This window comes from Mirounga angustirostris, unplaced genomic scaffold (genome assembly GCF_029215605.1).
Source record: "Mirounga angustirostris isolate CCGP_5_RB_7025 unplaced genomic scaffold, mMirAng1.0.hap1 SCAF_5, whole genome shotgun sequence".
In the NCBI taxonomy this organism is placed as follows: domain Eukaryota; kingdom Metazoa; phylum Chordata; class Mammalia; order Carnivora; family Phocidae; genus Mirounga; species Mirounga angustirostris.
The window spans coordinates 176,731,703-176,755,214 of NW_026991713.1; the positions used below are offsets into that span (position 1 = coordinate 176,731,703).

The 23,512-nt window shown below is 54.8% G+C and overlaps 1 protein-coding gene across 4 annotated transcripts in view; it reads right to left on the bottom strand.

Annotated features, from left to right (window-relative positions):
• Positions 1-23,512, bottom strand: part of FOXK1 (forkhead box K1) — an 84,065-nt gene that overhangs the window by 14,584 nt on the left and 45,969 nt on the right. For all 4 annotated transcript variants that reach the window (XM_064593368.1, XM_064593369.1, XM_064593367.1 and 1 more), the window contains one exon: positions 3,543-3,728. In XM_064593368.1, the coding sequence (XP_064449438.1) occupies positions 3,543-3,728 (186 nt within the window). The remainder of the gene's footprint in view (positions 1-3,542; positions 3,729-23,512) is intronic.

Below are 23,512 nucleotides of genomic sequence, written 5' to 3' on the forward strand. Positions count from 1 at the left end.
GTCTGGCTCTTGGGAAAGACCAGCTCTCCTCCTCCTGTGCTGCCTGCCTCCTTCCTCTGGCTTCATTTCGGTTCTGTCCCTAAAACTCCTAGCTCCAAGAGCTCTTTATAGATTGGTCTCTCATTTTGTAAAACCCAGAAAATGGTGAACTGATTTCTCCTTCCTAAAAACACCACTTCTTTGCAAAACGAAAAAAAAAAAGTCAATAAAATGCTGCTGAAGACAGCAGAATTTATTTCAAAGAGCATTCATTCATTTTCTGGGTGGAGTACATCAACAAAAAAGAAACAAAACACAAACAAACGCCCCAAAACAAAACACAAACCCAACCACAGGCGAGCCACACCCCCTGGCTGGCAGGGGAAGCAGAAAAAGGCCAAACAGAAAGGCAGGCAGGCGGGTCGGAGTGCGGGGCGGGGCTGTTTATTCTCGAGAATGTTCCTCCCGGGACCGCTGCTCGGAAAACCCTGGAGGGGACAGGGGCTCAGGCCAGGGTGCTGGAGAAACCGGGTCCGGGCAGGAAAGCGACCCAGACCAAGGCCCCCAGGTGGCCCGGGTGAGCTGGCCAATGGCGAGAGCGGGAAGCAGGCACACCAAACTAGGAGAAGAGGCGCGCTCCACCCCCCCCCCCCCCCCCGCTGTGTCGTCAGAGGGACGGACGACAGCTGTGCAGGCCAGGCAGGCCGGCTGGGCGCAGGGTGCCAGGCCCTCCCCCCACCCCCCCCCCGCCCTGCGGAGCCAAGCCCTCAGCCCTGTTCCCCTCCTCGGTCGCTGCGGGGGTGGGGAGGTCGGGGGGGCGTCCCAGGGCAGAGAGGAGGGGTGGCGGGTGTTTGTAAACACGAGGCTCCACCCCTGCAACAGCCCAGAAGTTGAACAGGATCTTGGCAAGTGAAACCACAAGGGCCTCTGAGGTTTCTAAATTGGATTCCACTGCACTAAGATAAGCGGATGTAAACAGAAGTCCCTCTCTGATACTTCAAGGCCAAAAAGGGAGAGAGGGCCAGTCCCACAGTGGCTACTTTCTCCCCACATCTTCCGCCAGATGAAAAGGAGAAGCGGGAGGGGGGAGGTGGGACACAGCGCCCCCACCCACCCGGGCCCGGGGACTGGCCCCTCACACGCACCCGAGCTCAGCACAGCTCCAGCCGCACCTGCCGAGCTCCTACCTGCGCTCGGTCCACACCTCCCCGAACTGCTTCCAGCTCCGGCCTCCCGTCCAACACAAAAGCAACGTCAGGACGCAGAGCCTGGCTTGAATATCTTACCCAGCTGGCTACTGTTTTGATTTGAAATATTCCTGGGAAATATATTTATTTTCTGAAGCCCTCCAGGTACAAACCAATACATTTTTCTTTCTTAGTGTCTATCTGGCTGGATCATACCCCGATTATTAACGATGCCACACTGACGGCCCGCCCGGGGTTTGCTGGGTGCCGAGGGCCCTCCACGGCCACCCCCACGCCACCCAGGACCGGCCCCCAGCGGCCAGCGGCATGGGCGTGGGACACCGCTGGTCTGTGTGCCCGCAGCCGGTTTAGGCTGCTCTGGGTGAAGGTGTCAGGACAGGCAGGTCTTGTATCAGCTTCACTGAGATAAGTCCCCCATTTAGAGTACAACTGAGGGGTTTCTGGGGTACTCACAGAGTCAGCAACCATCACCACTGAGTCCCAAGCGTTTCCACTGTCACCCCAGAAACAAAGGCCGTACAGCTGGTGGGCACGCCTTCCGACCCCCAGCCCCCACAGCTGCCCGCCTGCTGCCTTCCCCGAGATCCCCTGTTCCAGGCGTTTCCTATCAACGGCATCGTACCGGGGTGCGGTCCTTCGCGTTCGGCTGCCTTCACTCCGCATCCCGTTTCCACGGGGCAGCCACGCTCTGCCAGGTGTCAGCACTTCATCCCTTTTTATGGCCACGTAACATTCCACCGTGAACAGTCCACATCTGACCTAGCCGCTCACCAGCTGACAGACACCGAGTCGCTCCTGCTTCGTGGCTATTAGGAATAGTGATGCCCTGAGCCCTCGTGCGCGAGTTCTTGCCTGGACCTCCCGCTCCGGTGAGCTGCTGGGTCGCGGGCGGCCCGTGAGCCGTGTGAGGAAGAGGCAGAGCGTCGTCCACAGGGCCCACCTCATCTCCCCTCGTATGACTATTTATCCGTGGATAAATTACAGATAAGTACGTGCAGGAACATTTTCACAGCGTGAGCATAAAGCTCGTGCCCTAGATCAAGGTCCAGCTAGCCGTCTGAAATAACAATGAGATCACACGCTCAATCTGGGGCTTTAGAGCAGAGCCCTTCTAGAAACCTGAAGGGAGCGGAAGGAGCACCTGAGACGCCGCACGAACTGCGCTGAGCACAGCACCGAACACACGCACGGCTTTCAGAGAGCTGCCACTCCTCCCCGTCTCCCAGAGCCGGGACATCTGCGTTCTGGCCTTACAACGAGGAAAACAAGGCCCAGCGAGGCCCCTGGCTCTCCCACAACTGGCTACACAGCCAGAACCAGAACTGGGGGCCAGCCTTGAGTTCGAGGCCACGCCATGATCAGCGCTGTGCCTACCACTCTCTCCGTGAGAGAGGGACACGCCTCTTCCCTGGTTCTGCAGGACGCGGGCTCCAACCAGCTCAAAGCAAACTGTTCCCAACGTGTCCGCAACACGTCCCAGCAGGAAAACAGCAGTGAGGCATGACTGTCACAGACCGAGTGACACACGGTCCTAGAACATGAGGAGAACACGAGGACCACCAGAGCGTGCCCGCTTGTCAAGGGAAGGCACGGCGTCCGACCAGAAGGCTGTGGGGACAGCAAAGCTCCCGCCCGAGGAGCATCGGTTTTCCAAGTGTGGCTCAGAGGCACCCCTGAGGACTGACCCCTGCAGGAGGTATGTGGCGGCAAAACCAGACTCAGACACGACCTGCCTTTTTTTCCAGGTCTGACACTTGCACTGATGACGCACCAGCCATGGGGGAAGCTGCCAGTGCCGGGGCCCGAGCCGTGGCACCAGCAGAGGGAGAGGGCGGGACACGGAGTCGAGAGCCAGCTAGTCCCTCTCTACGGGGATCTCCCCGAAACCTTCCCCTAAGGTTTCTCTGTACACCACACCAAGGACGGGAACGTTTGAGAACTCTCTCTCCTTCAGACTCTAGATCAAGTCCTTAAATTTCATAAAGTTTAGCAAAACAAAGTTCAAATCCTGGCATGCACAGATTACTTTAAAATATTGTCAATGCCTTTAAAGCAATCATACCTGTGCTTCTTTTAAAGAAAGCCCCTAAGACACAGAACTGCAAACTGGGAAAGTGATTAATGCTGTAGGGACTCTTCACTCTATGAGAGAATTCTCCAGAGATGTTCTTTAAGTTGTCAGGTCCCTCGATGCACTTAAAATAGTTACAAAATCTCCATCCCCCTGCAATTTTCCAGAGACCTACTGAGTCACCTGTGTCCTCATCCTGCTTCTCACACAGATGGCCAGAGCAGGGGGGACCCTGGTGCTGTGGAGGGGGGGGGCGTGTGGCCAGGCCGGAGTCAGCCACTCACCTGATGGTGCCGGTTGGGGACGGGACGGGGCTGACCAAGCTGCGGAGATCCGGCTCCGGAATATGAATCTTCAGAGGGGAGATCTGCGGGTAGAGGGGCCGGAGGGGAGACGCCGGGGCCTCTTCCTGACGGTACAGTGATGTGAACTGGATCTTTATGGCCGTGCTGGGGAATCGAAAAGTGCACCTGCAACAAGAGGGAGAGCTCACGTTAGTGTGGGAAAGACGGGGACAAGGCCGCGAGACGGCAGTGGAACGTCCTGGTTCACCATGACGGTGGGGTTCACCTCATGTTACAGAACCCTGGCATCATTCTGCGATTCACAGAGAGAACCAAAAATCTGATCTGGGACACTTGCTGACACCGATACGGGTTTTCCTTTTCCCCACACATGTGAAGACAGAGGTATGAACCCACGCAGGTCCCCAGCAGAGGCTCAGACACAGGACGGCTGCAGGGGTACCCGAGCGGGGTTCACTAGCTCGCAGAGAACGCTCGTCGGGAGGCTGAGATACCATGGTCACCGCTCAGCAGCGAGCGTAAAGACAGCTGCGCTGCGAGAAGCCATCGAGCGGGACCGCCAGGCCGGCGGGCGCCTTGCAGAGTGACGGCACCACGACTGGCTGCACAGTCAGCTCCAGGCCTCAGTTTCTCTGCCGGCAGATGACCATGTGCAAACAAACCCGGCCTCACACACCCGAGTCACACCCTGCGCGTGGGTGCACCACATGAAACCAAGGTCGCCCACCTCTAAGAAACGTCTATGCACAAAATCTGGACATTATGTATCCAGCACACCTCATTTCTAGACCACAAGTCATCAACAAGTTGCTAACTGCAACTTTAGTTACAAACAAAAATGCAAACCCAAATGAGAGCAGGGACAGGGATAGTCTCACCCGCAGCAACTGCTTAGAAAAGGCCCTTTTTTAAAACAAGGGAGTGTCGGGGCGCCTGGGTGGCTCAGTCGATTAAGCGTCTGCCTTCGGCTCAGGTCGTGATCCCGGGGTCCTGGGATCGGGCCCCGCACTGGACTCCCTGCTCGGCGGGAAGCCTGCTTCTCCCTCTCCCACTCCCCCTGCTTGTGTTCCCTCTCTCGCTTTGTCTTTCTCTGTCAAATAAATAAATAAAATTAAAAAAAAAAAAAAAAGAGGGCGCCTGGGTGGCTCAGTTGTTAAGCATCTGCGTTCGGCTCAGGTCATGATCCCAGGATCCTGGGATCGAGTCCCACATTGGGCTCCCTGCTCGGCAGGAAGGTTGCTTCTCCCTCTCCCACTCTCCCTGCTTGTGTTCCCTCTCTCGCTGTGTTTCTATCAAATAAATAAATAAAATCTTAAAAAAAAAAAAACAAGGGAGTGTCGTGGGGCGGGGGCGGGGGCGGGCTGGAGATGACGGGCACTCCTAATAGTTCCGGAAAGGTGTTCAGAGCACACTGCGTGTTTCACAACTCGAGAAGTGTGCACCGCACGAAGCCTCAGCCAGCAGGCTGCTGGCCCATCCGGCCTGTGTTAATTCAGCAGTGCTGTTTACACAGCAGGGACCCCTCCAAACTCCCAGGGACACAGCATTTGAATTCCCTTTTCTCTTAATCAAATCTTTTTTAAAAAACCAGATTCAAGAGTAGGTCAAAATAGGTTCTGGGCCCAGGAGAGGCAGTGCATGTGAGCAGACAGGGAAGACCCCTTCTCATGAAATGACTCAGCAGCATACGTGGGCGTCTGCTCCAATAGCCAGGCTGCTTGCACCTCCCAGAGGAAGTCAGCAACTAAACCGGCTTGACTGGCCAGTACTGATTCTTCCAGAGATACCAGAGCACGGGACCGGCCGTATCTACAAAGGCGGGGAGCAAAGTACCAGGCCGCTTTCTGACCCACAGACACCAGCTTTCTATTTCCAAACCTAAAATCAGAACAAAGGGATTCTGACACCACTTTGGTTCTGGGAGATGCAGTCTAAACACCAGCATGTTAGGGCAGGGGTGGGACATCTGTCATGTCGTGTCCACATCACCCTCCCCCCCCACCCCGGGTTCTGTGTAAGGCCACCTGCGGCCATTTAAAGACATTCTGCAATTTTCCTCTCGTGAGCCACAGTTAAAAAACGTTTGATGTTGCTTCCACTTTCCTTAGTTTTCCCACAACCCAACAGAAATCTCCTTCATTAGTATTTTGGCTAGAAAGTTACATCACACATTTTCCTACAATGCCGAGGTCTCCGGTGCCTCCAGAGCCAACATCCGTCCCAGCTCATGCCTGCGGATGGCTGCCGTCCCCGAACTAGAGAAGGAAGGAGAGGGTTCGGAACCAGCAATCTGGCCGAGGGCTCCACGCACACGCACACAGCCCTGTTCCACAGTGTTACATACAGAAGCACGAACGATGAATATTTAAAGGCAGTGTCTCTGTCCTTCACCATCTGTCTGTCTCTTCCTTCGGCAGCTGCAGATCGACACGAGAAGCTTTACACTCCACTACCTGCCGAAAGGGCGCACAGCTGGAGTCGTGCCGTCCGCACTGTGGAAGCCCTCACGCGAGCACGAGATCACAGCATCCTACAATCATCGGGGCAACCAGAAAGAGGGTGTGGCTTCTGGCCTATGACAGAGGTCACAAGGCAGAGCGGAATGTCAAAAAACAGGGTTGTGGGGGAAGACAAGAGTTGGCACAGGATCCTTGGAATGGGGATGGGGAAGCCAGGCTCCAGGCAGCCCGGCTGGCCCAGGGCCGCATCACTCCCAGACCGCGGGGCGATTCTCGGGAGGAGAACGAGGCGCCCAGGGAGGGCTTCCGAGTTCCCCGTGAAGGCGAGGTGTTGGGGTGGGAACTGAGACGCAGGGAAACAGCGTGTAGGAAGAAGGGGGGCTGAGAACTGCTAGTGAGTTTAGTGCCCCGGCCTCTGTAGTTCTGTTCTTAGCTAACAAAAGGACAGGCTCTGAACACAAGAGATGACCTCCTAGGCACCTTCCAGTTCAAAAAACAAAGATTCCAGATAACGTGCACGCACATGGAGTTTTTAGTAAAACAAAACACAACATTTTGTACATCAGGGATTTGGGTTAGCAAATTAGTAGCAAAATCGAACACCATCTATAACTGATTCAAACAGGGCAACTTCCCGCTGTAAGAGTCATTTCCAATTAAGGTTTAACAATAAACATTTTCATATTATTTACTGTAACAGCTATTTCAAAAGCAGCTCCTGACTCACTCTTCCAGAAATTATCCCGAGGCAAACTGTCTCCTACCTAGGAGGAGAAACACCAGGAAGCTACTTAATTTTAAACAGACATCTCCCTAGGGCGCTCCCGGGTTCACCAATTACTTCTCTCCCTATAATATTTTCATTCCGGTTTAGGGCCCTGGTTGGTGTTTTAATGAGCATGTTTTGCAATTAAAGCTATCGTCTTGGAGGTGTTTCACATTCGACCTGACCCCAACCGCACACTTCGCGCCTGCCTTCAGCACCAGGGATCCCGGCTACAGGTGAGCGTGCGTGTGCGTTAGCCCTCCCCACCCCAGTCCGGACCACAGCTCTGTCAGGCAAGCGCCCACCCTGGGACAGCCCTTCCTTTTTTTTTTTTTTAAAGATTTTATTTCTTTATCTGCCAGAGAGAGAGAGAACACAAGCGGGGGAGCGGCAGGCAGAGGGAGAAGCAGGCTCCCCGCTAAGCAAGGAGCCCGATGCGGGACTCGATCCCAGGGCCCCGGGAATATGACCTGAGCCGAAGGCAGACGCTTAACCGACTGAGCCACCCAGGCATCCCGGGACAGATGCCTCTGCAGAATCCTTGCCCTTATGTACAGAGATGGAGTAGCTGGGTGGTAGTGCAGGGTGGGGGGGGGGGGGGGGGGGGCTGACTTTCAGGGGTGACACAGACGTTCTAAAATCCACTGTGGTGGGTGCTGCGCAACTGTGAACTGACGAAAAACTTAACTGGAAAATTTAAGTGGGTTAGTTGTGAGCTCCATGAATTACATGTCATTCAAACTCCTCTGAAAAAATTTTCGTGCCCTACAGCCCCCATGCTCAAGGTCTGCCCCCAGCTTGCACAGCTCCCCGGGCCACGCGGAAGCCAAAGGCTCCTAGAAATCGGGCCAAATTTCGGATGCCCTGGTTCCACATGAAGCTGCCCTCTTCAGCAGCAGGTCAAAGATCATGGCACAGAAGGCTGGTTCTGGCCCTGCTCAGGCACGAAGGAGCCTAAGGGATTCAGGGGCAACTGGGGTGGTCGCTTACTTTCACTTCCATCTGGTCCTTAAGGTGGAATCCCACCACCTGCCCTACTAGCCAGGACGTTGTTAGAGACAAAAAGAGCTCATTTAATCCTTACTGATGTAAATACAAGTACAATGATCTTCATTTTAGACATAAGAAATAGGCACAGAAAGAACTCCATGTGAAAGTTTCCAGAAAAAAAAAAAATAATAAGGCCATAGAGCATTCCCCTCCAGAGCTATCACGGCCCCCAGGCCACCCCTTCTCTTGCCTCATTGCATCCCAGCAGCTCGGATGAGCCTGGGCATCCACACCATGACCAGGGACTGACATTCCGCACTGACAATGGATGCCTGAAATTCTGCATACCAACCACAACACCCCCAACCTTCCCAACAGCCCCCAGCAGATGACAGCCCAGGACGCAGGCTGCAGACGGGCATTTGTGCACCCCCCGCCCCCCGGTGAAGCCCACCGGACAAGGAACCAGCCAGCCGACCATCCCGGTAGGTACAACAGCGGTCCGCGTGAGCACCTAGCTCTTACGTGTGGACAGAAAGCCAGGGAAGAACATACATTTAGGGAGCATCTCCTACAGGAAAACAGGGACCAAACAAACAATTTGGGGGGCGGACTCAGAGAAAGATGATCCGGAGCAGAAGAGAAGGCAGACCACTTGTCTCCCAAGGTAAGGCATCTGCTGCCTACGGACTGAGGGCCCCAAAAGGCACTTCAAGGGAAAAACAAGAAACCTGGACAATAAGATGTACAAAGAAAAGAAAACTCGAGGGGCGCCTGGGTGGCTCAGTCATTAAGCGTCTGCCTTCGGCTCAGGTCATGATCCCAGGGTCCTGGGATTGAGCCCCGCATCGGGCTCCCTGCTCTGCGGGAAGCCTGCTTCTCCCTCTCCCACTCCCCCTGCTTGTGTTCCCTCTCTCGCTGTGTCTCTCTCTGTCAAATAAATAAATAAAATCTTTAAAAAAAAAAAAAAGAAAAGAAAACTCGAGAGGGAAGGCTGGATGAAACTGGAAAACGTCTCCCGAAAAGACAAAACTTTGGGGGCTCCGGCCAAGAGGTTCACATCTGAACAAGAGTTCTATGGAGGAGCCCTTCTCAGGAAGCTACAGGGAAGGCGGCACGGGACCCAACGACCAGACCTGTGGCCTTCGTACCAACGCCACCCCACTTTCTGACCATCAGAGAACCCAGTGTTTGCTACAAGTCGGCTGGAGTGGTCCCAGGCGCTGCTCCACTGGTTAGGAGGTGAGGATATGAACGTTATAGGCTGGAATCCATTCACCCTCCCTCGCGGCATGTGACAGCAGGCCCGGCGTGGACAGAGCCTGCCCCTGGGACCAGACGTGCGGGGACACCTGCGTGGCTTTTAGTGGCCTGATGCAACGGGCTGCAGAAGGAGGTGCCGTGTCTTTCTCCAGCGGCTGCCATCTGGCTAGAGGATGGGAACCAGCCTGGCAAGCCTGTGGCTTCGGGTGGTCTCAAAGAGGCCCCCACTCAGGTGAGAGCGGCAGAGAGGGCCCGCACCTGGCAACAGAAATTAAAGACCAGTTTTCAAGAATGACACCTACTGCCACAGATCCCTGCCATGGTTCCTGCAGCAGGTGGGATGGGCCGCTAGGAAGCACATCATCTCTAGTACCCACTTCAGACGAGGCCAGGGAGGCTGGCTGGCAGGGATCCTTCCAGAATGCACACACAGGGACTGGCCCTGTGGGGACCAGTGAGCGTCCTTCCTGCTCTTCTCTTTGCCAACTGAGAGTTGGGATCGCCTTCCCCTGCCTTCCACTTGGCTCAGCATTTCACAGAGGGACCACCTGGAATGCCCTGATGAGGGACGTGCTCGTCACCGGAAATCCTGCATTTTATGGGGCGCAGTCACTGAGTGGGACTTGGGCTGCCTCCTTTGATGATGGGGAGGAGTGTTTTTATTTTGGAAGAAGGGACACAAATATGTGGGTGGCCAAAAGGCAGACTGACAGACAGCTAGTTCCCTGAATACACATCCTCTCTTGCTCCTACAGTGATCTAGTTTCAGCTGGACACACAGCTGTCCATCTAAAGACAATGCTTCTCTGCCTCTCCTGCACCAAGGGGCTGTGCTGGTCAATGGGATGCAAACAGTCATGCCCTCAGGAGGAACAGAGCGTCTTCTTCACATCTTCCCCTTCGTAATGGCCAGGATGCGGGTGTGATGGCAGGAGCTGCAGCAGCCACAGTGGGCCATAAAACGGACACTGGGTAACACAACGATATAATAGAAAAGAGCTGAGAACTGCTGTATCAGCTTACGTTAAAGACTATGACATCCAGAAAAAAAATCAACTTCACCCTTGTTACTTTGACCTCGGTTACCAAAACCAAAACTTTAACCCAACTGTAAACAGCTAAAGAGCTCCCTATGGGGAAGAACCGCTGAACAAACTACGGTGTGTATTCAGGGGTGAACATTCTGCGGCATTTAGAAGGATACTTCTCATCACCGTGCATCTTTGGGCAAATCTCTTCATGCACCGGCCTGCTTTCCTCATCAAGGAGCACTGGGTAACTACAGAGCACACTTCACAAGGTCCTTCGGAGTATTAAACAGAACAGTTTAAACAGCACACACAGCATCCAGGCATACCACACGCTCACGAAGTGCTGCCCCACAGAGGAGCGTGATGGTGATAAATGCAGAGACCAAATGGCTTGGAGTCATGGCGAAAGGTGTGGGATCTGAAACTAGACAGGCCTGGTTTGAGAATGGGCTGTGGGGATGGTGTGTGTGTGTGTGGGGGGGACCTGGGAGGTCTCTGTGCGGCAGGAGCCCAGATGCAGCGAGGACACTGAGCGTGAGGCCCAGCACACAGCGAGCAGCCAACCGCACATAGGTGTTCTCGTAAGCAGAGGGGACGGGAGAGAGGGATGAAAGAGCCTTGGGTGGGTGTGGCCTTCCAGGATCCCCCTCTTTTATCAAAATATTCTTCCAGCGTTGTTACCATGTCCTTTAAGAAATAAAACATTCAAGAATTGGGGGCAGGAGCAAATACTTGATAACGAGTCCTTTTGAATTTTGCAAGGTACGACAGGTCTTCCGGAAACCTCACGGAGCCCTGGGGTCCAGACCTGGGCGGAGAAAGGTGGAAACATGGCCGGGCCTCTAGGTCTGAAGGCAAGGCTGGGAGGCCCGTGGAACACGACTCCACAGACAACCTGCAGGGCCCCTCCAGCCCGGCCTCTCCCTGCCTGCCCTGCTCCAGCACCGCGTTCCAGGCCGAGGCAAGGAGGCAGCATTCCTCGGCCGGCCCAAGCGGTTCCCACATACCTAGGTCTGCAATTAGAAAGCCAGAGGAGCTAGAAGCTCTGACTTCCGTAAGAACTCAGGAGAAAAAGAAGACTGTTCAGGAAAAGGGTCTGAAAAACTTTTACATATACAATCCCCAAATCAAGGGATTCTGAACACCTTTTTTTTTAGCCTAAAGCACCTATTTTTACTAACAACTTAATACATTTTGCTAGAAGAGCCAAAACTGCAGGAGGGAGGCTGCAGCCACAGGGGCTCGTCAGGCCGTGGGGACCACCCTCATGGCGAAGCTAGGGGCCATCGGTGGAGGGGGTGCGAATCACAGGCAGACCAATAGGGCAGGAATCAAAATACAAGCTCGAACCAGGAAGAGCAAAGGGAAGCAGATGGCCGAGGCTTCGGGAAGGCAGGATGACCACTGCCCCTGACCAGGCTCTGGCTCTGTCGGTCCCTGACACCCCAACAAAACCTCAAAACCCAACCTTCTCTGCCTGCTCTTCGTCCCTCCTCCACGAACCGAGGCTGTGATCCTGACCACTCGTCAGCTCACTCCACCTTCGAACCGACCCCTCAGCCCTGCTTTCCTGGGCTGGCCGACTCACAAGGCTGTGACCTTGGCCAGCCATGGCAGCTGGGGAGCACGCTCTGTGCACACGCTCAGCTCTGGTCAGTGCAGCAACAACACGGGGGTGGCAACTTAAATAATTCTTGTTTAGAAATTAACTTTGTTTTCTTCTTTAAAGATTTTTATTTATTTGAGAGAGAGAGAGAGAGCAAGAGAGACAGAGCGCACCAATGGGGAGTGGGAGAGGAAGAAGCAGGCTTCCCGGGGAGCAGGGAGCCTGATGCGGGGCTCGATCCAAGGACCCTGGGACCATGACCTGAGCTGAAGGCAGACGCCCAACCACTGAGCCACCCAGGCGCCCTGCTTTCTTCTTCATGTGTTTTCCTATGATCTGTTTTTTAAAAAGTAAACAATATTTTTACAATCAGGCCAAAACTACTTTTATGGGGGAAAAAAGAAAAAAGACTGCAGGATACTCAAGTCCCTCTGCTACAAACGCTAAAACACTGTCAGAAATGCAGCCAAAGGCCTGGTCAAAGCCGGGGCTCCTTGGTAAAAATGGAAGTTCAGCCCCCATCTGAGGAGCCCCCGAGTAGAGACGGCAAGGGAGACCCCTGCACACCAGCTGGGTGCAGTCACGATGACATGCCTTCGCCTCGCACGGCCTGCGAATTGGGGCTCGCGGCAGTCCCGGGCACCCCTCTGCAGGAGGTGGCCGAGGAGGCATGCCCTGGGGTTCCTGGTCCATTCGGAACCATTTCATTTCACCCCCTTTTTCAGGAGCAACATCCTGTCCCTAGGAGATTCCGACCAAGTCCAGCTACAGGGGATTCAGGTCGTCTCTATAGTTTCACTCACAGGACTCCTACTCACATCTACGGCGTTACTCAAGAGTATGTGGTCGTTTCGACAGTATCACTTGCAGGATCCGTGGTGACTTCTACAGTGTGACTGTGTCATCTGCGTGGGGGAGAGCCCCAGAATCTGTGCTCTCCGTGGGCGGGAGACTCTCCCCCCCCCAAAAGCCTCGTTCTTGGGCACGTTTGGGAAACTGCTGAAGACCCTGGGATGCGAGGAAAGGGCCCGGCTCAGGGTTGCTTACCACCCTGCCAGCTCCTGAGGGTGTAGGGTCCCCATCGCGGCCGCTCTGCCCTCCTGGCACACGGAGCGTGTGCGTGTCGGAGCCCACGACAAGGTCACCACGACCTATTCTGGAACTGAAAGTCTATCAAGAGGTGAGGGTGTAGAAACCAGCGTATGGGTAGGAGGCAGGAGGAGGTACGTTCTAAGAGGAGTGCCGCGCAGTCGCCAGAGAGAAAGGACTAGAGGTTCACCTCGCAGTACACCTTCACTGTGTTTAGTACAGTCAATCGGCTAAAGAATCCGAGAACGTTCGGCGGGCGAGGGAGGGCCATCGCTCCATCGCTTGTGGAGGCCCGGGAGCCGCGGACTCGGCCGCTGCCATCCACGTCCACGCTTTTTAAAGAGGCTCAGGTGGGGATGGCAGCGTTGGTGGTGGCCCAGAGCACCGCCTGGCAGGCTGGAGACATTCCACCCGCAGAGCCCGGCGGTCCTCGGGTCAGGCTGCCAGGGGCAGGGTGTCACTGAAATGGGGGGGAGTGGTCTGTGCAGCGACTGGTACCTGCCTGTTGTAACAGCCACCTGATCGAGGGACGGGGGCCCGGATGGCCCCATCTGAACGTCCCCTCCTCTCCTGAAGCACTGGGCACTCGGGCAAGGGAGCAAGCCACCGGGAGCCCCAGGAAAGAGTCCGGTGCGACAGAAAGAGAAGTGACCACCCAGTAAGTAATGGTCACGTTTACCCTTCAAAATTCTTTGCCCTTCCTCAGATCACGGGCCCCCACCCCACGGGGGACGACATCCAGGTGACATTAGGACGGGTCAGGTAGGACTCTGCCAGCCACCGGGACGTGGCACTGAAGGAGAGACGTTCCATGTAAGAATAATTTGCAAATATCAAAGATCTTTTGCCTAAACCTTAACACAAAATTCAATAATAATGCACTAATAGTTAAAAACTAAGAGGCACCTGGGTGGCTCAGTCAGTTAAGCACCTGACTCTTGATTTCGGCTCAGGTCATGATCTTGGGGTCCTGGGATTGAGCCCCACATCGGGCTCCCTGCTCCGCGGGGAGTCTGCTTCTCCCTCTCCCTCTGCCTGCCTGTTTGCCTGCTTGTGATCTCTCTCTCTGTCAAATAAATAAGTAAAATCTTTAAAAAAAAAAACCCCTAGTATCTGCTGTGAGTGAGTGTGCCAGGGAACCACACCCCGAAGGCTCTAGATACACTAACCACAACACCCCACTTTTCTGAACACTAGTTTTATTTAAATACGTGTACTCTGAGGATAGCCCTGAGAAGGCTGCTATGTTACCACCCCGATAAAATGGGGGCGGAAAGGAAAGACTTGGGGACAAAGCAGCTGTTGAACTGTAGAAGGGGCAGAGAAACAGAAAACAAAACAGAAATCAGCTCTGCCTGTTTATCTTCTGGATTCTGGAAACTTCTGTCAAAGAGGCCCAAGTTCAATTTTGTTCAACTTGGCAGAGGACATGCTTTCAGAAGCTGAAGGCAGAGCCTGGGAGGGGGGCCTGCCAGACGGCGTCCCCGCCACAGCGCCCAACGGAAGAAGGTCTGCGGCAAGGCGTGTCCTTCTCCAGGGAAGCGTGAACTTGCCGAGAACAGCAATGTTCCAGGCAAACCCCCGAGGCCGCCTGCCACCCACCCCACACTGCATCGCTGCCCAAATCAAGTTAGGCTTCAAGACCTTCCGTTTTGATAAACCCAAAGACAGCAGCAAAGCTCGAGAGAGAACCCGCAAAGAGAAACCTCCAGTTCTCCTCCACAAAGAGTAAATCGTCCTTGCTGGGGTGTTTTTTTAAGGTTCCATTTGTCAAAACACAACAGGGACGCGTCTGAATGCTCTGAGAAATCACATCCTGGCTTTATCAAGGCCAAGCTCAGCTCACTTTCCTAATTTGGAAAATGCGACCAGGCACAAGGCAAAACCTGCTGGGAGCCAGCTCTGCTGAACGGGAGGGGGGGGGCCGCCGGCGGGCGAGTGCGGCTCTGCCCCTGCTCTCTGGGAACCGCGCTGGCGTCCAGCCACTTTCCCGAAGAACTGTAAGCCCGCGGGTGGGCCTGGGAAGCTATCACAGTTGACGCAGCTCGAGAACTCTGCACAATACGTCCAGGCCCGGGGTGCCTGGGTGGCTCAGCCGTTAAGCGTCTGCCTTCGGCTCAGGTCATGATCCCAGGGTGCTGGGATCGAGCCCCGCGTCCTGGGATCGAGCCCCGCATCAGGCTCCCTGCTCCGCGGGAAGCCTGCTTCTCCCTCTCCCACTCCCCCTGCTCGTGTTCCCTCTCTCACTGTGTCTCTCTCTGTCCAATAAATAAAATCTTAAAAAAAAACAAAAAAAAACCCCGTCCAGGCCCATCCAGGCCCACTCCTGGCGCACCGCGCGCACTTGCACACCCCGAGCGGACAGGCGGGCCGGAAGGCTCAGGCGCCAGCTGCATGGCCCCAGAGCGAAAGGGAAAGCGCTCTCCTGCCCTCCTGAAGTTACCCCAAGCTGGGTTTCACTTCAGGCACAGCCGTGGAACCGATCGGAAGGGGCACCACGCTGAAACCGTACAGAGCAGCACCCTCCAGTTGATCGATGGAGCTCTCGCAAGCCCTCTTCTATCCTCTGCTGCAGCAAAAGGGAAACAGGGGTGATGTCCTCTGGGGGTTCTCGTGAGAGGAGAAGCTCATGACTGTTACCCACAATCAGCAGCCCCCACCTCCCAGCAGCCTTAAACGGCACGGAGCCGAGTCACAGAAGGAGCCCACACAGGCAAGGCTGGTGAAGGGGGTTCCGCGGGGGCTGCGAGGTGAAGGGGTGCGCTGGGTGGCAGGGGTGCATAGGATGGTGGGCCCGGGCAAGCTCCTGCTGAAGCAAGTGCACAAGGTGGGGCGCCCACCTGAACCCACTTCCTTTCTTCCTCCCCCCACTTTTTCCTCCGTGCCCATGCCCCAGCTAAAAGACTATTTCCCAGCTGTCTCTGCAGTGGGAGCTGACCAATGAAAAGCAAATGGAACCTCATGGGCAGCCCATGCAGAAAGTCCCCGAAGAAGCGGATAGAGAGCTACCAAGTGAGCGTGAACTGCCCATCTCTTCCACCACTTCTTGCCTAGGATGAAACAGTGATGGCCGGTGCACCAGCAACCATCCTGGACAGGGAGGTTACCTTGAAAATAAAAGCCTCTTGGTAAGAATGGTGGGACAGAAAAACAGAAGCAGGCTTGATATTTGCTGAGCCAAGCTGGGCCTCAACTGCAGTCTGTGATAGAGGCAGGAGAACTACCCCGAACACACACACACACACACACACAGCAAGGTGCAAACCTCTTATCCTTTACACATCTTGGATTAAACAAAACTGCTTGGTTTTAGAAAGGAAAATAAGCCAGGGCTCCCTACTGAAGAAAAAGCTGAACTACCGTCTGTATGGTGGATCCCAGAAGGGCGGGCCGAGTTTCAAAAACAGTCCAGTGCACAGCAGGGAGCTCGTCTGGCAATACGCAGTAGGACTTTAACACACACCAATCAAGGACCCAAAATGCCAATGGCCCCAGAAAACCTAAGAAGCAGGAAACGCCAGGTCACTTATGTTTCTTAAAAGTTAATGGTGATTATTTTGAACAGTATGTGCCTGAAAGAGAGGACAAGAGGAAGAAAATGCTTCCCGGTTCCTGTAAGAACCCCCTCTTCACGCTGTAGCCAGGGTGATGCCACCATAGCAACAGGGCACCATGCACATCAGCTGGGGAGGGGCAGGCCCGCCAGGCACGGAGCGGCATGGGCTCTATCTGCGTGTTCAGTATGCTTCTCACCAGCAACGTCATCCAAAGACGTTCCTCGAAAGAAGTCAGCTTAGCACATTCAAAACAAAGCAAAACAGCTTCGAGAAGACAAGTTAAGCCCATGTTTTCAGGCGATGTTGACCATCTTGGGCTACATTTACTGCCTCTGTGACTTTGGGGGAGCAGCACCGATGTCCTGTGGGAATGGGGTGCACTTCTGAGCACCGGATCGCTGACCTCCACAGCATCGTCTAAGACGGATCCGCTGTGCTCCTCACTTTGACAGATGAAGGATCCAGGCTCGGAGAGAGCACGTGTTAGTTAGGACCACGAGGCTGAAAAAGGCTCTTGTTGGGATGGCAGCGACCAAGGACGCCTGCGCCTGCCACCTCTTCTGGGGGCTCTTCATGGGGGACTGTGTACTTTTGGCCACACACCTTCAGCAGACAGCTCTACATACGAGGCTCGTGGGCAAGACCCGGCTCTTTGGGAGCTGGACCCAAACCAAAGGAGAAAGGGGAAGGAGCGGGGACAGAGCGGAGGGCTGGGACACGGTCTTGCCCTCTCGGCTTCACTGCCTGCCCATCGTGTTTCCATAACATTCTTGCAGATCACATTTCTGAGAGAAAGGCCACTGAAAACCTCCCACAACATGCACAAGAGAGTACTGCCGTGTAACAAGCGAGCCCTAGGCCGTCTCTGCAGCCCCTCAGGACAACATGTCTGCTGCGCCCAGATCACAGCAGCACCCCACGCGGCCAGCACTGTCACCAACGGGGGCTCCAGACATCCTCTGGCCAAGATGTCACGGAAAACCTACCCACAGAACACTCCTTCAGCTAAGGAACTACTGCCAACACACATAAGAGGCTAAAATGAGAATCAGGCACCACCCTGGAGAGTTACTGGAACAGGAGAGCATGAACGGTCACCGGAGCGGGGACACTCGGGAAGGCAGCAGGGGAAGGGCACACACCCCGACTCCCTCGACTAGTCGGTCGGAGCAGGACTCGACCCCCACCTCACCGCAGGCCTCTTCAGCAAGGTCTCCGTGGGCGAGGTGGGGCCTCCCCCGGGGACACAGGGCAGCTGCTCTGCTCACAGCTCGCTCACCTCCCCTGGGAGAGGGGGGCCTGCGCCCAGCTCTTGCAGGACACGGGCTGCACTGAAATTCAAGTCCAATTCTGAAATGAAAACAGTATGGACGTCTCTCGTTTTCCCGGTTTTATTTGTCCCACAATCTTCCTGTGCTCCTTTGCTGAAAACCTAGGGGATCACCTAACTGATGTCTTCCACGCTGTCCAAGGTGAGCTACTATTGTCGTGCCTCCTAAACGCAGTCACGTTTATTATCTTGAGCGGGGATCACCAATCAAAGCAAGAGGAAACACCGATGTTTCTAGGTTTGCCGGCAACATGCCACTCGAGGAAGAAAGCCATCCTGCGACAGCTCACAACAGTTCTAAGTTGGCAGTGAGCAAGCTTTCTTTTCTTCAGGCTTAATTTAGGGCAAGTTTAAGTATTTCCGGGCTATTTTTCAGTTAACAATTAAAATAGTATTAAGTTCCACCAAAACTCATACATTCGTCAGCTGCCGGGCTGGAGCGTGCAAGCCTGGCCGGGGTTAACATCTCTCATCACTAAACTCGGCTCCTCCTGCACCCCGCTGACCCAGCTCCGTGGGCGGCTGGACAGCCTCCAGGGCTCCCGTGCCCACTCCATCCTGTCCTCTGCTCTCTGCATGCCAGCAGGATGCACTTCATGAAGCCTCACATCGAATCAGGTCCTTCCTCAGAAACCATCCACAGCTCTTGGAAGAAAACGCAAACTGGGAGCCCCACAGGACTGGCCCCACCAGCCTCCCCGATGCGCCCTCTGTCCGTCAGCCGCCCTGCCGGGAATGCCCGCACCCACCTCTGCCTGACGCAGGCCCTCGGCATGGTGGCCATGCTCAGCAAGGACACCTCTGTCCCAGTGCACAGTGGCCCCACACCCTCCCTCTGCTGCCCTTCAATCTTGTCCTCACGGGGCGTGCTGCGCTCTGTGACCACAGGGGTGGGGGCCCGGGGCCAGGCCTTTCCTGCTCACTATGGTATCCCGGGGCCTGACACGCAGGAGGAACGGCAACGCTCGCCGAAATGGAACAGAAGGAAGCTGCTTCTGAGCTGTCAGCCCAGGATTCTCATGGCTGGAGGGCTGGAATGACTCTCACTCTCAAAGCTGAAAATTCTTAATGACTGCATCATCTCAAGATTAGGATTCAGGCCGTTTTCTAGAACACCGCCTCCCTAGAGGAGATAGGTCTGGTTGTCACAGGGAATGCCATGGGGGAGGGAGGGCGTCACATCACCACCACAGGCCACAAGGCCACATGGTGCAAGGCCCCACAAGGCCCAGGACCCCGCGTGAGTCTTCGCTGCTTCATGATCAACCACGGCTAGATCTGGGCAGGAGCGTGCTCCCGGCAGACAGTTACGTACAATCTCACATACGAATGATGACTCACAGAGATACACCACGGAGAAACGTAAGACCCACCTGAACATGAAGATGCACCATATAGTTTATACAAGTCTGCATGGCATCTGTCTGATTCGAAGGAAGCACGTGGCTATCAAGGGAGGAGGGACACTGAGCCAGGTGACAAGGAAGACAGGGCACTGCACACAGAGAGGGAGGCTGGAGACACACGGGCCCTGTGCTGCTGAGGCCCGAGAGGCAGCCACAGACCCACGGTGGAAACAAGTCCCTGCAAAACACGCCACGTGCACTGAGGGCCAGGGACCCAGGCCGTCCCCACTGCGGATGGGGATTCACACCGTTCCCACTGAGGGAGAGTCTAGGGAACAGGTCATTCCCCCTGAGGACTCGGGGACAATGGGCCATGCAGAGAGCGAGAGGCAGGCTGACCCGGGGTGGGAACGACGCGTGTGCACTGGGCACACCCTCAGGGCCCATGGAGGCCACGTGGGAAGAAAGGAACGAGGGGTGTGTCCACTTCGCCCACCAGAGTGGTATCAGAGGAGAACTGATGAAACACAGGATTTAAATAAGATCCAACGTCTTCAAACATTATACTCCAAATGTCCAGGTTTCAATTAAAAAACGACTTGTCCTACCAGAAGATCTCAAACGAAATGAGAACAGCTGCCAACAGGACGACGGTGACGTCAGGATCATGCCACAGGGGTTGTAGAGTGCCCACCATGGACACTCCAACAAGCAATTACAGACACGTGGAAGCAGAGGATGGACAGAAACGCTCAGGACGCATGGGACTTTCGACAAAAGATCGAACATCCACGTCATCCAAGCTCCAGAAGGAGACCAGCACGTGGGAGGATGGGGAACAAAGAATGGCTAAAAAGTTCCCCAAATCTGGCAGAAGAGGTAAACCTACAGATTCAAGAATGTGAATGAATCCTAAGCTGGTAAATGCAAAGACACCCATACCCACCTTCTGAACACTGAAGACCTTTTCGTTATGTCTTGAAAGCAGTCAGCAGGAATGATGCATTCTCTACGGGGGAAAAATTCAAATTTCAAAAAGACTTTGGGAGCTAGAGCTTGGTGCAGAGTTCTTTTTTTAATTTTTAATTTTATTTATTTATTTTAGTTAATGGTTCAGAGTTCCTAGACACAACACCAAAAGCATGGTCCATAAAAGAGAAAAAATATCAACAAACTGGACTTCACCAACAGTAAAACCCTCCGTGCGTGCCAGTCAGGGGACGAGAGGCTTGCAGGCTGGCCCGTGGGCCCGCCACCACACGCCGGGCAGAGGCTCACACCTAGACGGCGTCAACACCACTCAAAACTCAACAGCAGAAACCAAACCACTGGGTGAGAATGCAGACAGGAAGCACGAGGAGACACGTCGGTGAGGGGGTTCCACAGACGGTGGATGAGCCGCAGGAGATGAACACCGCCCCTGGCTGGCAGGGAACGCCAAGTGAAGACCCTGCCAAGCCGCTGCCGTGCCCCTGGCCAAAAGGCTACGGTCAGAACCAGGGCCCCCCAGATGCTGGCAGGACAGGGAGAAATGGAGTCTCCCGCAGCGGAGGTGCGAACGGATGGGGGCGCAGTGCCGTGGATCGTAAGTTGGCAGTGTCTTCACCCAAACATGTGCCGATGGTACAACTTTGCAATTACTCTCCTGGGCATTTTCACTGAGGAATGAAGCTCCCGTCCCCTCGAAACCTGAACATCACTGTTCACAGCAGCTTTATGGGTAACAGCCCCCAAACTGGGCCAGGCAGATGTCCCTCCGTGGGCGAGGGTTAAACAGAGGGAGGAGGCCGCTTGGCAGGGCCCGGGCACCTCGGCCGCAGAGGCCACGGGCTGCTGGGGCAGGAGACACCTGCACGGAAGGTGCGATGCGGTGCTGATGAACAGCAAACCCCAAATCCCAAACTACAGAGCAGGAGAGCAGACGCGTGGCTGCAGGGGTCGGGCGTGAGCTGGGTGTGGCTCCAGGCGCAGCACCGGGGAGGACTGTGCAGGGGCTGGACGGTCGTGTGTTTCGCTGGAGGCGGCAGGCACATGACAGAAGCACGCCCACAGTGTGTCAGCTTCCCGGCTCTGACGCCGTCCTGCGGCTGCAGAAGGTCTAACGGGGAGCGGCAACTGGGTGATGCACACAGGAGACCTCTCCGAACGGAGTCACGGCTTCCTGTGAACTATTTCAAGATAAAAAGTGTGCTGGGGGAGCTGGGAACCCCTGGGGAAAGTCACACTGATGACAGGGTCCCCCCGGGCAGCAACCCACACCCTGCTCTGGACTGTGATGCACGCAGGAGCATCCACACTCCTTTATTTCAAAACGAAGTACCGCGTAGGGAGATAAAAAACTATGGCCAGTTCATCCACACCAAACAGTGTCTGTACACATTTATCAGGAAGAGGAGGTGAGAAGGTGAGAATGCTTAATGTTCTACTGCTTTTACAACCGAAAAAATAATCTGACAGCCCTCAGCACCGCCGAGAGCAGAACTCAAACACGTTACCAACTAAAGGGCTGGGCTCTTCACGCTCTGGGAAAATACCAGTGACTCCAAAAGGGAACGTGGGCTAGCATGCTAAAGCTAAGGCCGGAGTGACATATCAACATTCCAGAATTAACAGGACTTAGAGTCCGGCTCACACTCTCCTTGTTACAGATGAAGAGACAGGCGTCCAGAGCGACACTGCGGGGCGCCAGCGGGTGGGGGGAGTCGGGTGGGGGTGCCGCGGGGCCCGGTCCCAGCACGTGTGCCCCACAGAGCACACACCTCCCTCTCACCCAGGGAGCTGCGTCATCTCAAAAACCAGACACAAACCGACAACCAGTTGTAACTTTCATTAATCAAAAAAAAAAATCAAAACGCGCCAACGCTGTCATGCCTCACCTCCGTAAGCCAGCTCTGAGTCTGTAGAGTGGGGTCTGGCGCTCTGCTCACGGGCTGCTGGAGGCCTGGCTCCATCTGCACCGTATGCCTTCCCCACACGTGTGCCTGGCCTGAGCCTGCCCGACGGGCACCCCTGCCGCGGGGACACGTGGGCGCTCTTGGGGAGGCAGACTGGCATGTGTCTGTGCATTCTTACAACGTGGACAGCCACGGCCGTGGGTTCCACTGGGGAATGTCAGAACACCACTCAGACACGAACACGGCTTCCCGCACACCTCAAGAGAGGCACCCTATCTTGCCCGTCCTTTAATGACCGATTCCAGGTGGCGGGGTCTAGGCTGAAGTCTGGCAACTCCTAGCCTGTGAACAGGCTTGTTTTTGCAGAGGGAGAGGGAGAAGCAGGCTCTCTGCTGAGCAGGGAGCCCGATGTGGGGCTCGATCCCAGGACCCTGGGATCATGACCTGAGCCGAAGGCAGACGCTTAACGACTGAGCCACCCAGGCGCCCCTTGCTTCCATTTCTTTATCTTCAAAGAACTGGCTGTGGGCAGGAGCACTCTTTTTGGTGGAGCGCCTGGCTGTGAGCGGTCCAAGGACGCACGACTTACCAGTATGTATGCCCCGCGAAGCTGCTCGGCCAGACCCAGCTCCTACCAGTCAGTTACAGACAGAAACAAAGAACTTGCAAAGTTTCATATTTCGCAACACCAGAGTATTTCAAAATATCCTATCCATTCATTTCTAACTTGGCTCTGCTCAAGTCAAAAGCTGAGTGTTGATAAACAGAAAGCTGCTCACAGGTTAGGCATCCCCAGCTCTGCCACCAGCCAGAACGCCCGGGTCCCAGCCAGTCCGCAGAGTGCGGTGCACAGACCATCTCGCCTGGGCCTGGCCCACGTCAAGCTTCAGCCCGACGCTAACAGCGTCGCTCAGAGACACGCTTTGCCAGCAAATGGAAGCCGTTATTTACGCTCGCTACTTGAAATGAGACACCCACACGCTACAGCACAATTCCATCTGTAATCCTTTGGATTATTTTCTGTATTAGACACAGTCAAGAAACTCAGCTGCCCAGAAAAGCTACCTTTTTACCCCCACATAAAGCGTGATTTTGTTGTGTGGGTTTGGGTCTGCAGCCAGGGAGCGAAGACGCAGGGCAGCCTGATGCTCTATGCACACCTCTGCGTGCACACAAGCTTTCTGAAAGTGTGCATGAAAACATGACGCCAAGCACGGCTCTCTCTGGAGAAATGGAAGTCAGAGTGGAAAGGACACTTGATCTTACTTTGTACCTTCCTGTACGAGAGACCAGAAACAGATTAGCAGGGAGGGAAGCCGGGAAGAAAGAGAAAAGACTGAGGATTGCATACCCTTTGAGTTCTGTACTGTGGGAATACACCTCCTCTTCAGAAAACATGAAAATCAAAATTTGTAAAATGTGCTTGTAAAAGTGAAACAAGCAAAAAAGTGCCCTATTTTTAGACACAAATGTAAGATCTGGATCTTATCTTGAACCTGGGCCATGTCTAGCAGACAGCGAAGGTAAAGGGAGGTTTTCCCCTCAAACTCCACGAGGTTAACATGAGGAGAGGGTCTCACTTCGGTCCTTGTCCCGACTCTGTGGAAGTGACAAGACC